This window comes from Pundamilia nyererei, unplaced genomic scaffold, assembly GCF_000239375.1.
Source record: "Pundamilia nyererei isolate P.nyererei 1_Seehausen unplaced genomic scaffold, PunNye1.0 scaffold00037, whole genome shotgun sequence".
Lineage (NCBI taxonomy): Eukaryota > Metazoa > Chordata > Actinopteri > Cichliformes > Cichlidae > Pundamilia > Pundamilia nyererei.
The window spans coordinates 762321-777613 of record NW_005187438.1 but is presented as its reverse complement, the minus strand read 5'-3'; the positions used below and the strand labels follow the sequence as shown (position 1 = coordinate 777613).

The 15293-nt window shown below is 41.7% G+C and overlaps 1 protein-coding gene across 4 annotated transcripts in view; it reads right to left on the bottom strand.

The window, feature by feature from the left end:
- The window catches only part of drosha (drosha ribonuclease III), a 136954-nt gene that overhangs the window by 115783 nt on the left and 5878 nt on the right, over positions 1 to 15293 (bottom strand). For all 4 annotated transcript variants that reach the window (XM_005730412.1, XM_005730411.1, XM_005730414.1 and 1 more), the window contains 8 exons: positions 14761 to 15061; positions 11352 to 11493; positions 9961 to 10121; positions 6416 to 6496; positions 4468 to 4554; positions 4244 to 4330; positions 1950 to 2021; positions 1525 to 1606 (listed from right to left, as the gene is read on the bottom strand). In XM_005730412.1, coding sequence (XP_005730469.1) covers positions 1525 to 1606; positions 1950 to 2021; positions 4244 to 4330; positions 4468 to 4554; positions 6416 to 6496; positions 9961 to 10121; positions 11352 to 11493; positions 14761 to 15061 — 1013 coding nt within the window. The remainder of the gene's footprint in view (positions 1 to 1524; positions 1607 to 1949; positions 2022 to 4243; positions 4331 to 4467; positions 4555 to 6415; positions 6497 to 9960; positions 10122 to 11351; positions 11494 to 14760; positions 15062 to 15293) is intronic.

Sequence of the window (15293 nt, the reverse complement as noted above, 5' to 3'; positions counted from 1 at the left end):
TATATATATATATGAAAAAAAATAACACTGTCGCCTCATCTGTAACAAGAAAAAAAACGTAATTAGAAAAACTGGAGTTCCACATATCGACTTCTTGCCGATGGTGTCTGTTCCCCTTTGGATCATTTTTAACGCAGCTACCGACCAAATGATGGGGCTTGAAGCACTCATCTGAGAAAGGTGTGCTCCACTTTGGGCGAGTGAAACACTGAGAGGCGGTCTGTTGCAGCAGCTCGTGATGTTGTTTTTAATGACTTCAACATAAGGTTGATTTTCCTTGCTCACTGTGTTTTAGGCAAGATCGAAACAGCCACCTTTTGTCTTGCAGTGAAGTTTTAAAAGCCTACCAGTGTTTTAAAATTGGATTACACTTTTGGGAATAGCCAATCTCTATCAGCTGATCGCACTGACAGTTCTACCACCAGGAGGGAGGCTTGTAATCCCAGAGAAGCTATGAAGGAAATGACCGCCTTTCACAGCTGTTCCACGGAGGTATCGGGACAATAACACGGAACGAGCTCGTTGGGCTGATTAAGTGTAGGCGTGTAGATGAAACACTCACGCTTCCTGGGACCACAGTGTACCTGGCTTCACACGTAACGTTATTCTGAGCAGTAAGAAGAAATACGGACGGACTGCAGTGGTTGTGGTTTAAACGTCGATGTAATCGCAGACATGTTGCTGTGAAGAAATGCTTCTGTGGACTAACTATCGAACTGCTAGCTGTGTGAATGCATCCATTACAGTGGCTGAGGGAATTGCTCTGTTTCAATCCAGTTTACATGAACACAGTTTGGAATTCTCCATCAGTGGATACAAGCATCACCCAAATGGTAATAGATCCTTAGCAGCCTCTGCACCACTTACTGGAGATGCTCAACATTTTCTATTACATCTATTGCGTGCAAGCATTGTGGTATCTATAACAGACACCACAATACTTCTATTAATTTTAAATTTAAGCTCATACTAGATCTGATTTATCGAGCGCTTCGCTTTCTTGTATTTTCTATTTAGCTGAACAAGTTCTTTAGTGTACGATTTCAACTTTCCAGAGCTGTTTTGTTCAGTGAGTCAGAATTTATTTTATTGAGCCAAGCTGGCTGCTTTAACAAAGTGCATTCCCACCTTTTAACTCTTAATGCAGGTTTGTGTGTGCGAGTTTGTGTGAATGCAGTTTGCTAACAAACCTTGCAAGCATCAGCATCCTCTCATCTAAATATGGTCACTTATGTCGAAGAAAAAACCCCCAAAAAACAAGACAAATTGAGGCTTTTAAAAAAACAAAACTATTATATACAAAAAATATTTCCATAAAAATAAGGGATGGCATTCAATAAGATGCCCATTTTGGTATTTCTGTAGCGTCCAAGCTGCAATTTGAGATAATTTCCTCTCATTTTGTGACCCATGCGTAAGAGATGCTGGTAGGACACGCTGCAATTTACAAGCGACAATCACCGATAAAGCTGGGAGTTTCTGTGATCTGTGTGTAATTGCGAGCCCTCGCTTTGGGAATCGTACCTGTCAGGTTCCAGTCATAAAGCTCAAGAATATCCCGGAACAAGTAGGAGGCAAACAGCTCCAGGCCTCGGACGCAGTAGTTCTGTACACGAGAGACAGCAGAGGTTTGTTATCAGCGCCACGTGAATATACAGTAGCAGCATGCAGCCACAAAGACTACCCCATAATGTAGATATGATTGATAACTAAATCCAGTTCTGAGACTTTATCACATAAGCCACCTTATTGATACAATCACCCTCAGCGGGTCAAAAGGAAGCTCTTTTTCCTCTTCTAAAAGGATTAGCACCTTCACTCATCCGAGCACTGAGGTGCGAGAGTTACACGGGGCTCAGCGGCGCTCAGTCTCAGCCGTTTGAGATAAAAACAAAAGGGGTGAGAAAGGGGAGAAAAAGAGCTGGCAGATAAAGTGGGGTTTTACTGACCTCCGGTGCCATCTCCTCTATGAAGTGAATGGTGTAATCTATGTTGAAGCGGATCACACGGCACAATGGAATCTGTGATGATGAAAGGAGCAGAGGACGAGAAGAAGAAAGGACAGACCGACTCATTACCATGGCGTTAGGCAGAGGTCACAGCTTTGCAAGGAAACTCATTAAAACCTTGTTTTTGGGGTGTTTTTTTGTCTTCAGTGGAGCTAGCTCACATCTGTTGGAATATTTGGAAACCACATGGAAAAAAACAAGCAACTCAAACGCACATGTACAAGTGCTCTCCCCCTACTCACTCACACAGGCGTGAGCACCTGACTCTTGAAAATTAACTAACTGAAATCATGCTAAATAGATAAGCCTGCTCTTCTGTGTTTAATCTCCCTAGTTACACGGTCTTTGTTGTTCGAGCGCAGGGGTCCATTTTAAGAGATTAACCTGGGAGCTACTTTCATTCTTGCCCATCCCAGCAGCCAACTAGCAGGGGGCTAATATCACCAGACTCTGCGCTTCCTAATCCCCGCACTGCCACGAAGAGTTTACCCCAGCTTTTAACAAGGGCCGCGTAAATTATCCAGTTCAAATCATGCCTAATCCTCTGGGTTCTTTTCAAGCTAGAGGGGATATTGACAGAGTGCTCTAGTATTCAAACGTGCAGGAAAAACACACACATGCGTAGAGAGGGGAGGGAAATATTCCAGAAACGGCGTTTGGTGATCCCCTCGGCTGATTTCTATCTTCTTTAAAACTTCCACTTTGGGGGACGGCGAGAAAGAGAGGCTCCTCTCAAATCACAGCCACTCTAGTGTTTGACAGTCACTGATGGGCCTTCAAAAGTGAGCAAGAGGACTCTGTGACAAGGTCAGCCCTGGGAGAGAGGAGCACTTTGTCCATGCGACAAAGAAGTCGACCCGAAGCCAAGAGTCGATTTGAAGTTATTTCTGACAAGAGTGGAGCTAAAAGGAGGAGGGATGGTCCACTTAAATGCTGAAAATACGAAAAAATGATGTGTTGCCTCAACAGACACGTAGAAGGTTGAGAGTGTCCCATCACAGGCAATCTAGATCTGACTGAGCTGCACAACTGATCGTGGGCCTGGGCTTTTTCAACCGCAGGCTTTTGAGCAGGCAGGCTCACACGTAAGAGGGAAAAGGGAATAAAAAACTAAGAAAATGTATTAAGAAGGGTACTCTATCAGTTTGCTATTGCAAACTTCTGCAGCTCCACCCATATAAATCAAAACTAATGCCTGATTTTAATTTGGCTGATGTCCCCTTGAACAAAGTCTCCTTGTGTGGCGCTGACATGCTTCCAGGGTTTTCTGCTATTTTTAGATCGCTTTCTGGAAGCTCCATTGTGACTGCTTGCACAATGATGTGCGCTGGATCTCTTCAAATGTATTAAAGCAGTGACCTTTCAACTGCTTTAATACATCATTTCGTTTTGTGAAAGAAGGCAAAACCCTGCATGCATCCACATCAGGTGTGCAAGGTGGGGAAATGAGGGAAGATTGAGATGGTGTGGGGGAAAAAAAACCCGTTGTATTTTCATGTACCGTTACACGATGGCACAAACTCGGGTGCTATTTTTCCCCAAATCCCGTATGTGTTTTTGTTTCTAACTGCATGGACTTCAGTGACTGGACTTTATATACAGAGATTACACATGTGGTTCCTTTTCCTCTTGTTGTTTTCGACCTCATGTAGCTGCAAGGTAACTGATGTGCAAGATTTATGTATATGTGAATACCTCTTGCAACCCTAAGGTTAATGAGCAGGATCCTAGTAATGAGTTTCCAAAAAAAGCCCTAAAATATCACCAATGAAAGAAACAATCCACAAAAAACACTTTAGCATTTAGCTTTGTGTATCCTGTTTCTACCAGACAACCTTTTGGCCTTAAGTCATTAGTGAAGCTGCACATATCTATGAATAACACACTGTATCAAGCATTTGTGCAGAAAAAGACTCCCCGAGGTGAAATGTCAATGAGGAAGTCGTAACCAACCCAGTACACTTATACTTCACCTTTGTGATGCTTAACATGACACTTACAAACAAAATAGAGTAAACTCAGTGTGACACTCGCCTCCGAAAAGCTCAACGCAAAAGGAACTGCCGACTCCGAACAAGTAAATAAATAAAAATAGAAACTATAAAACACAACAGCATAACTGAGAAAAATGACTTTACACTGACACCCACTGTTACTGTCAAAAACCTGAGAGTGCTGTGGTGGAAAATTCATGGCTTACCGCCCGAGCTGCTAACAATTCAAAGCAGGCTTACGTTAGTGAGAGGAGTGTGGGAGAAGAGAGAGAAGCCTTCAAACAGGTACTCGTGGTCATCGTACTCAATCACTGTCGGCCTGTCGGTCTGGAACAGAAAAGAACAAGAACAGTCTCACGAGCACGCAAACACAGCGCTGCAGTTTAGGTAGAGTGCTGTGAATATAAACAATCAGAACAATGTGTTAGCATGTATTCAACCTAGTTGTTTATTTTAAGTTATACCAGGAAGTTGGTGGGAGGTGACACAGTGATCCTGTAGTGGAACAGTTTGCCAGCGTTGTTGTTCATTGGACGGCACCGTTTCACAGGCTGGAAAAGATTTTAAAAAGTCAATATTTGACAACGAGGTGTTCCTCTGTGTTCGACATTTATGAGCGAATTTAAGTAAATGTAAGAGGTACAAATCATGAATGAACTGAAACTCCCTTTTTTCCTTTATAGACTCATAGGACAGCAACTTTAACGGTGATGCGAACATCAAAGTGTCAAAAAAATGCAGTTCCTCAAATGGCCACTTGAGGCTGGCTAACAATAACAACAACAACAATTATAACAACAACAACAACAATTCTTTATGCAGCGGTTCCCAACCCCTGGGCCATGGACCGGTGCCGGTCTGTGAGTTATTTGGTGGCCGCGAGGCTCGTGTGTGAAATATATGGTTTTCAGGGTTTTTATGGTTAACTCTGTTACCCTGGGTCTTTTCCTGTGCTATAGTTGTGTGTTTTATTTTGAAAGAAATATTTACACGTCACCATAGCGACCAGAGAGCATTAAGGGGCAGAGAGGAGGATGTTACTCTCATTGTTGTTGGCGCATTTCAGGAGAATGCTGCTAATAAAGTTACACAATTACACAGTGAATTTGTATTTATTATTATATTTACAAAATACCACAGTTTTTGTCTTGGTCGCATCATTTTACTTTGTTGTATTTGTCTGACAAACCGGTCCATGGCGCAAAAAAGTTTGGGGACCGCTGCTTTAATGAATACAACACTGACCAAAACAGCGATTCGCCACAGTGGCTAATTCCATCTTTTCAGTCTACTTTTAAAGTATTTTAATTCCAATCTGTCATTCACCTTCTTGGTCCTTTATAATCAAGCCAAAAAACATTCAATTTATACCGATTTGGAGCGAAAAAGGCATCAAAATGTTCTAATTATGAAGGTTAAACTGCAACATATTTTCCAGTTTTCTTGAGAAATTACTTAAGCATATACAGTGGATTGTTCTGCTAATGGCCTCTTTATAGGATTTCACTCATTAGCTGGTTGAGCCGACTGGAAAAAAAAAAGGGGGGGGGGGGCATTGCTGTTTCCTTCTGCAGATGAATGCAGTCACGCAGAGGCATCTTGTTAAGTGCAGAAGTAAGTGAAGAGCAAAGCATGTTTGCAGAGGTTATTATGAAGACAAACTGCTGGTATGAGTGATGAGTAAAAGCTTAATTGGCATCCTATAATGAGCATAATTATAAAGTCAATACACATTAGAAACTTATTAAAACAAATAATTGACTAACAACTTCCAGGTCAACAAAGAGCAACAAGAAATTAACGCACTAATTAACTCAAGGCAGATTTTTAAGACAGAAAATATTACTAAAAAAAAAATAAAAAATCAATCAATCAAATATACATCCCCAAACAAGTGAGTATGGAGCAGACATTTACCCGCCTTTGTCTGGAGGATGATGCACATTTACCACTATTTAACGTACCTATCATTGGTTAATAAAGTCATTAAGGATTCATTAAACAATCCCAGAGTTTGATCATTTCCTACTGGGCATAAAGGCAAAAGAAACTGAACGACTGAGCTTTTTGTAGATAAAATGCATTTTACTTGTTAGATGAGCACGCGGCTGGTGGGAGTTATAGTTCCAAAACACAGCAAAGTAAGAAAGTGAGTCATAAAAGAAAATCTATCTCAGTGTGTGGAAAAATAGCCGATGAATCACTCGGACGCAACTCCCCAGTCAAATTTTCCTGAAATGTAATATCCTTTTGTACTTTAAGATGCTTCTGTCTCACTTATCGCGCCTTTAACACAATAGAAGATGGCCTCTGTATAGAAAATGCTTTTAGCCTGACTAAAATAATGCCCTTGCCCCCGCGTGGCACAACTTCAAGGTTATGAAAGGGTGATTTATTCATGGCGTGTCATACCTCTTCCCCCGGGTAGATGCTGTGGCGGATCCCTGTACGTCTGGCCTTGGCACTGCACTTACACAGGGGACCATCATTCATCTGGACAGAAAGAAAATACGTAAATCAGACAGAACTGCTTCACTTGCCATGTATAACACAGGGGCTGCTCAACATTTTACATCTCTAAACTGCAGACTCCTGACCTTTATTTCTTTGCTGCAGTTTGAAGTTTTGACTTTTTAAACTTCACTTTGTGACACTGTCTCCGCAATACATATCCTCACAATAAAACTGCTGGCCTATAACTTTATTACACACCGTCTTTCCATCAAGTGGAAATGACATTTATTCAAAGCAGAAAGAGGAAGCGCGCAACTGACATAGAGACGAGACAACAATACCCAGAATACCTAAAATGAAATGAAATGAATGAAAGTCGGCTGTCCTGTCACCGCAACCAAAAAGCCAATAAAGACCCAAACCAGGAAACCTGTGAACCAACCACGTTCCATTGACACGAGGGTCACGGCAGTTTCAAGCGGTTGGTGGCAGACTTATTCACACATCAGTAATTTCCCTTGCAGTAAAGATGTAGCTAGGTGTATTCAAAACATGAATTAGTGTGGCATTGTTCAGTGCTCTGGTGCCTGGATTGAGCCACTAATGAAGCTGTAGGATTGTGTTACTCTTTCTGTGGATACTAGAAGTCCAACCTGCAGGTGGAAAAGCAGATTGTTAGATTTGGCTGGTGAGTCTATATATCTGTTTTTTTATGTCCCACTGAAATAAAAGTTATGGCTCTTTTCACATTTATGTAGACAGCAGCTTCAAAATAAATGCCCAGAGGCTCTGCTGGCTGCTGAGTTTGAAGACTTCTTTATAGAAGGACTTTGGTTGTATGTGCTGTTAGTGGTTTCAGATATTTACAAAAAGACTTTAGAAGCCAACAGGGAAGAAATGGAGTCCTTACTGTAGCTACACTAGATATTTATGGCCACAACAATCAACTCTTACATTCTGCTTTTTTCAAATGTTTTTTGCAGTCTTATCGAGTTGAAGTCTGTTGTGGAGTTAAGTAATGTGCAGATTATCCTCAGTTCCAACAGCATGGCTGGTACGGTTTCTTTCTTCTTTATTGGATTATTTAAAGTCAGTATTTATTTTACCTATGTGGATCTAACACAGATGAATACTGGACTGCAATGATCATATGGATGCCCTACGGCCTTTTTGACAAGCTTTCTTCTACTCGTTCTTCTTCTACTCTTTTAATTACAGAGCCATGCTGTTGTAATACACGTGGCAGAAATAAGTCAGGCTTTACTGGAGAGCATTTTATCTACTGTCTTAAAACTAGTATATACTCTCACAGGTAACTTTATATGGTATATAAAGTTACCTGTGAGAAGGTTACAAGCAGTAGAGCATAACTGTTCTACTGCTTGTTATGCAAACACCTAGTGAGCCAGTGAGATGGCAGCAACTCAGTGCACTTAGGCATTAAGACATGGTCAAGATCCTCCGGTGAAGTTCAAACCAGCCACCAGAATGAGGAAGAAAAGGCAGATTGGTCCAAGTATTTCAGAAACTGCGCATCTACTGGGATTTACCTACACGACCACCTACAGTGTTTACAGAGAATGGTCTCAACAGACAAACTATCCACTGAGCAGCAGCTCAGTGAGTTGACAAGAGTACATCAGTAACTTAAATAACGCCTCCTTTTAACCAACGTTTTCAGAAGAGCACATGTCGAACCTTGAAGCAGATGGGCTACAGCAGCAGAAGCCCACACCAGGTGCCCCGCTCCTGTCAGTGACGAACAGGAAACTAAGGCTACAATTCATACAGACTCATCAAAGTTAGACAACAGAAGACTGTAAAAACACTGTCGAGCCCGATGAATCTCAATTTCTGCTGCAACATTTGGACGGTTCTAAATTGAATGAAACAGGAAAGCATGGATCCATCTTCCCTTGTTTCAGTTCAGGGTGGTGGTGGTGTACTAGTGTGTGGGATATTTTCTTGGTATCCCATGATGACCACAGTGTACCCACCTTCTTATGGCTGCTTTCAGCAACATAATGTGTCATGTCACAAAGCTGAGATCCACTCAAACTGGTTTCTTGAAAACAACAGTGTACTCAAATGCCCTCCACAGTCACCAGATCTCCATCTAATAGAGCTTTGGTGGAATGGGGGTTTCACATCACGCGTGTGCCACCAAAAACTCTGCAGCAACTGTGTGATGCCATCATGTAAATATAGATCAAAATCTGAGGAATGTTTTGAGCACCTTGTTGAATTTATGCCACAAAGAATTTAAAGACTTCTACAAGCAAAACGGGTCCAGCCTGTGTGGAACTGCGAGTGCATGTGTCAGGAAAATGTGTTGTTGGAGACACCTAGTGTTACGGCACCATAAAAACAGTGGTTTGGCAGGTGTTTGACATGCTTCGATGTCTGCGCACGGATTATGACAACTGGTCGAAACACACATAAAAGTGTGTCACTGAGATCAATGAAGGCCAAGATCAAAACCAGGTGGAGTCTGACCTCTGAGTATTGTGATGATGGCTCATGGATTGGATATTCAATCTTTTTATATAAATAAATATCAGTTAAATGGAGGAAAAACACCAATAATAACTTAGTAATTCACACATTTAGTAACTAAAATATGGAAGTGTGATATTAAAACTAAATTACTGTTATTTCCTAAAAAATATAATATATTATTTATGTTGTCTGATGAATTTATTTCGTTAAGTGAGACATACATGAAGGTATGTGTAGACTAAGTTAAATCTGACAGATTAAAAAAAAAAAAACTGAGATTGCAAAGTCATATTTTGCTGATGCAAAATTCTGCTTGAGGTTTTAATTCAGGATTACTTGAGTGCTTTTCTTATAATGTCTCTGGCCTAATGCAAAGTGAGGTCTCTGCAGTTTTCCTGCTTTTATTCACAATGCAGGGCCAGTATCAAGTCAATTTCACATTGCACAGCAGGAGCCAGCACATTAGATTACATCTAAGCGCTGGAAATAGTCTGCTTGGTTTTGGAGAGGGTTCTTCCTGGGTAGAGAGTACAGGGGGGCAGGAGAGTTAACATCATCAGTTATCACATAGGCATAAATCACAAGGACTTTGATCTAGAGAGCTGGCAGGTTAAGGACCATTTAATGTCTGTTCTGGCTGCAGGGGACATCTGCATTCTCACTTGTTTCTCTGCGGGGTGATGTCTTTGAAAGTTCTGGGCTGTAGTGCACGTGTAAAAAAATGTTATTTGATTGATTTACTTTAACTTTTAAAATCATTGATTCAAACATGAATATAAAGTCAGCTGTTGTCAAAAAACCAAATGTTTTGGTTAAAGGTTTCAGCCTGCCTGTGCAGCTGCCTTATCGTTCTCACATCGACAGTATGTCTTCCAGTATTTCAGGAATGCTTTCAGATTGAGATATTCCGTATGATTTAATACTTTGTCGGGCATGAATTCAAGAGGTATACACAGAAGATAGAACAATCCATCCTCGGCATCCTTTTGTTAAGACACACTAACCTCCCCGGGGTCATTGTACCAGAGCTCCTCGTGCAGCCGGTCGGGGTGAGCTTTCTTCCTTTTGATCTCAGCGATGACATCAAAAACCTCTGAGTCAGAGCTGCTGGAGCAGGTGGTTCCTTCGCCTTCTGACTCACAGTCTGAGTCGCTGCTGCTGTCATCTGAAACCACAGTGCAAGAAGGTCTTTAATCATGCGAATGCTACGCGGCTAACGATTAAAACTAATTCGGCGAGCCGGAGCTGGTCGAGTGGTTAAGCTCCTCTGCTCAGCTGTGCCCTCGCAAAGTATTACACTCACAAGGCAGAGTCAAAGTAAAGTAATCTGTCAAAATGCTTTAAAACTGCGCGCTCGGGCTCTGCCAACTCTTGAGGAGGAATACTCACCCTGTGTAGATGACACAGCAAACCTTAAGATCTGTTACCCAATTTGCACTTGCTTAATCTTTCATTATGCAAACAAATATAGTTTAGCATGACTAACAGCTAACTGTGGTGGTTTCGTTGTCTAAACACTGTTGTTCATAACAATTTCCAATTTTCATGCCAGTTGCAGACTTTAATGCATCCGTGAGATTAAAAGCAGGGTGCACTTGCCAAAGTTGACATCTGGCACTTGTGTTTTCTCTCCTCCTCTCTCACTTGTCATTCTCCCTCACCGAAAACAAACCTCAAACCAAAATGAGGATTATAATTACCATTCTGCTGAATGGTTTGTGGCCCTTAGCTAAGCAGAGTCTTTAATTCTTATCAGCACTTTAACTCGAGTGTTTGATTGTGAAGTCGGCGCCCAGAGCAGCATATTTAGCAAATTGGATCTCCCTGAGTGAGATTTATATTATTGCGCTGGTGAAATAGACAATCGGGCTGACAGCCCTGCAGATAAAATCAGAAACATAACTTAATCTCTGTCTCGCCCCAATGCACTGCTGAGAAGATAGCAAGCTTTTTTTCCCCATATCAATAAAAAAGGTTGTCAACAGATGTTTTAGCTGATGGCTTTTATTTGGTAACACAAGTATGTGCAGGCCAAGGGTTTATTTAAAGACGATCATACATACATACAGTCACAACAGCAGATATTAAACATTGCCAGTTACAAATGATGAGGGCAGTGTATGTAAAATTCTCTGTCTTAGATGGCTCTAAACACTCAGTTTCAGCAAGTTTTTTTATACTCTTGGCCCTATATGATGTCATTTAGATAGGAAATTCCTTATATGGCCATCTCAGGTAAATAAGCCCCGCCTACTTGCTGTTCAAATCTTCCTCTGACAAAGGGCAGCCAACCAGAACAAAATGTGGAGCTTGAAATGAGCACAATAGGTCTCCTTTACAGAATTAAGTTTAAAGACTGAGGTTAAAGCTAAAATATAAAAATAACACAAGTAACCTGGGTCCTCGTCCAGTTTGGTCTTGGGCGGCTCCCATTTGGGTCGAGCAGCCTTGGCTCGCTCCTGTCTGTTTCCCAGCTCTTCCTCAAAGCGCTCGTACAGATCACGCAGTTTACTCGTTCCCACCACTGTAGAGTCTCCCTGAAATACAGCAGTTCAAATGCAACAAGCCAAGTTTGTTCAACTGCTGAAAGTTAAATGGAAAAGTTGTAGACTGAGAAAGGATTCCAGGATCTTTTAGTCAAACTAACATTTTAATATTTAATGGATATTTCAGTCAGAGCCACTTTAGTCAAAAGAAGATTATAATTTCCTCCTGTGCTCATTGATTATTATTATTATTATTATTTATAGTGCAGTATGCCTCATGTAGCTCCCACTCCTAAGTGAAGCCTAAGATAATGCATCTCTAATTAACCCTCAAGCAACCTAATCTAAAAGAACTGAGGTTGGGGTGGTAGTCATACAAGTATTCCTTTATATTTTATACTGATACACTGACTGTTTATAATGTAAACTATTTATACAGCGCTAAATCACAACATCAGTCGCCTCGAGTCGCTTTAAATTGTAAGGTAGGTCCTACAATAATACATACAGAGAAAAACCCATCATATGACCCCCTATGAGCAAGCACTTTGGTGACAGTGGGCAAAACCAGGCTCAGGGAGGGGTGGACATCTGCCGCAATCGGTTGGGGTGATATCTTTCCATTAAATATTATACCAATGGGCCAGTTCAAATGCTGTCTAGTGGTCTCTGGATCATTTGCCCTGTTTTGTAGATGATGTGGTTCTATTGGCATCATTGTGAGTAGACCTCCACTTCATACTGTAACAGACTGTAGCCAAGTGTAGAGCAGACGGGATGAGAATTAGGACCTCCAAGTCTGAGATCATGGTTCTCAACTGGAAAAGTGTGGAGCTGCTGCCCCAAGTTGAGGTATTGGTTTGTTGTATTGAAAAGAGAGCAGGCCGTGAAAGCTATTGGTTAAAATTCTACATTTTACTCTCGCCTATAGCCAAGAGCTTTAGATAGAGACCAAAAGAATGAGATTATGGGAATAAGCGGTGGACACGAGCTTCCTCCATATGTCTGCTCCTGCCATAGAGACAGGCTGAAGGGCTTGAAGTAGAACTGCTAGTGCTCCACATTGAAAGGAGCCAGTTTGGCCATTTGATGTAAACGCCCACTGAGGACCTCCCAGTGTAGGTGTTTTGGGGCAGACCCAGGACACACTGGAGAATCACATCTCTATGCTGGCTTAAAAATGCCGCAATATTGCCCAGAAAAGATGGAGGAGGTGGCTGGGAAGATGAAGGCCTGGGCATCTTACTCAGACTCCTGCCCCCACAACCCAAACCCTCAGAAACAGCAGAAAATGGATGGATGTGCAGATGGATGTATGGATGTAAAGTTGTAAGAGAACAATGACAACTAATGGAAGGAAACCTTTTTATTATTAAAAATATAATAAAATCACATAGAAATATCAGACTATTCTGTCAGTTGAATTTTAGACTGTGCACTCTATACAAGACGTGCTGACAGGATGCACCAGCTGATGAAGGTTGGCATTGAGATGAGATGAGCTGGTCTGGTGGGATTGTAGCTGAGCTTGATTTTGTGGGCTGCCAGAACTAAAACTATGTTTACTTTTGTGTGGTTTTTTTATGCTTTCACTGGAGACGGTTCTGAGCAAAGAGGAAATGAGGACTGAGCCAGAGGGGATGACATGCAACAAAGAACCCCAGCTGGACTCTAATCAGGAGGATTCTGGGATTACACGGTCAGTCTCAAACCCACAGGCCTCCAGGATGCACACTGACTTTTTAAAACTTAAGCACAACTATATTTGAGTTTCTTTAATATACTCACACTAACAGTCTATTGATCGAGACAAAATGTGATGTTGGGTGTTATAACAATGTCACAAACAAAACTGCAAAACATACTTTAAAATAGAAAATGATCTGCTTTCCAATAGAAATGTATCTTAAATTATTACAAAGCTTGGACCACTGTGAAGTGTAATCGCAGTGTAAGTGCAGTTCTACACACATCTGGCACAGCTACAGTAATTGACACCCAAAGGTAACATCCTCTCTGTCATAACAGAGACACAGGAGAGCTAAATCTGTTTGTGAAGGATGCTTACAAGTAAAGTTGGGTTCCCGCTTGACATTTAATATCACTTCAGTTTTCCTTTAAGGACAGGTCAAGTGTCTGCCAGAATGTGTAATATGTGGGGAGAGAAAGGAGCTGAGGACACCAAGCATTAGAGACTACGGATAAAGGTCAGCGAGGAGAGAGGAGAAAAAGTAGGTGTCAGTATCTACAAGATCCAAAGACTTCAGAAAAGCATTTGAGAAGGATTTGCTAAAAGAAGAAAAAGTGGCAATAAGATGTTATTTGAGTGTCAGCTTAACTGACTGACTGAAAAACATACTGCCACAAAGCCATCAATCCAAAAAGTATCACAAGTAAATATACGAAGTAAAAATACATAAAGATCTATGGTACTTTATTTACTCACAACACATGTAAGTGCATAACTACAGATATGCACGCTTTTTTTAGGTGTTCATAAATGTTCTGCAATGTTGGGTCTTCAAGAGGATATGGAATGTATCGATATATGCAGGGGTGCATAAGTGGTCCGCAGGTGAGCATTCGCTGTCTAAATAAAAGACGCGCACCAGATAAGAAGTTGCAACGCGCGTTTGCGTACATATGAAAGGCACTGTTTTTGTCCGCTAGAGTGGGATTTTCACGGCATATTCTGCACCACATCTCTGTGCGTTCATCATTTGTTTGACTCAGCCTTAGTGCGTGAGGTTTAGAGATACCGGCTAGATATAGACTGACTCACTTCAATGGACAGCTTGAGCTATGGAACAGGTCCTCTGGAAAGAGGCTGGACTCTGTTCCAGTCTGTAGTCGTCCTCAGTGAGAAACTGTGGGTTTACCCTCGTGTATGCTGTGAACAAACGTCCAGGGAAGCCGGCCTTCTTAAAGACACTGGGTGGGGTGCTGGAAAGTGCTGCAACTGGGGACTACCTTTTTCTACTGGGAACAGTATGAACCAGAGGGAAACGGCTTGCTCGGTCTGAACAGGAGGAGGTGGCCAGTGGGGAGAAGGGCTGAGCTTATCTGCTTAGACTGCTTAGACTGCTTAGACCCTATGGTCCAACCAACAGAAAATAGACAGATGGATGGTGTGGCACCACTGCAAACAAAATTAGTGTAATGGCAGAAAGAAGATTCACAAAGTTTCCTTTTAAGAATGTAATATAACCACTGAACTACTGTCCCCTTGTTCAGGCAAGAAAGACAAATATATTGTTAGAGTTACAAATCAGGAATTTAGCAAATGTTAGCTTTATGAAAAAAGAAAGATAACAGTACCACTTGGTCCATGGGGTCATTGGAATAGTAGTTCTCTGCGTGGGTGCACCGAATCCAGGCAGGTTTCAGCAGGTCTTCCTCTTCTTTCTCGTCATCGCCCTTCTCCTTCACTTTTTCTCGCTCCCTGTCCCGTTCCCTCTCTCTCTCCCGCTCTCGGTCTCTGTCGCTGAAGGCTTCATCAGAGTCTCTGCTCCTTATGGCGGAGAAGCTGCGCTCTCTGCTCAGCCCCGAGGAGCTCTCTGACCTCCTGTCCCTCTCCTCCTCCCAGCGACCACGTTTCCTGTCTCTGCTCGTTGACCGGCTACATACGAAAAGGAAAAGTCAACATGAGACATGAGGATAAATCTGAGTTGAGGTCTCATGTTTACACTTGCTCATTATATCAAAGAAAATATATTAATACTAGAAAACAGCAAGAAATTAATAAGTTAAACTGTTTATATGATACTACTTTCCTTTGCTTGAAAAATGACCTCTGTCTAAATAGAGCCACTGCTCAAGAAACCAGTTTTTTCTGCCACAGAGGTTTTTTT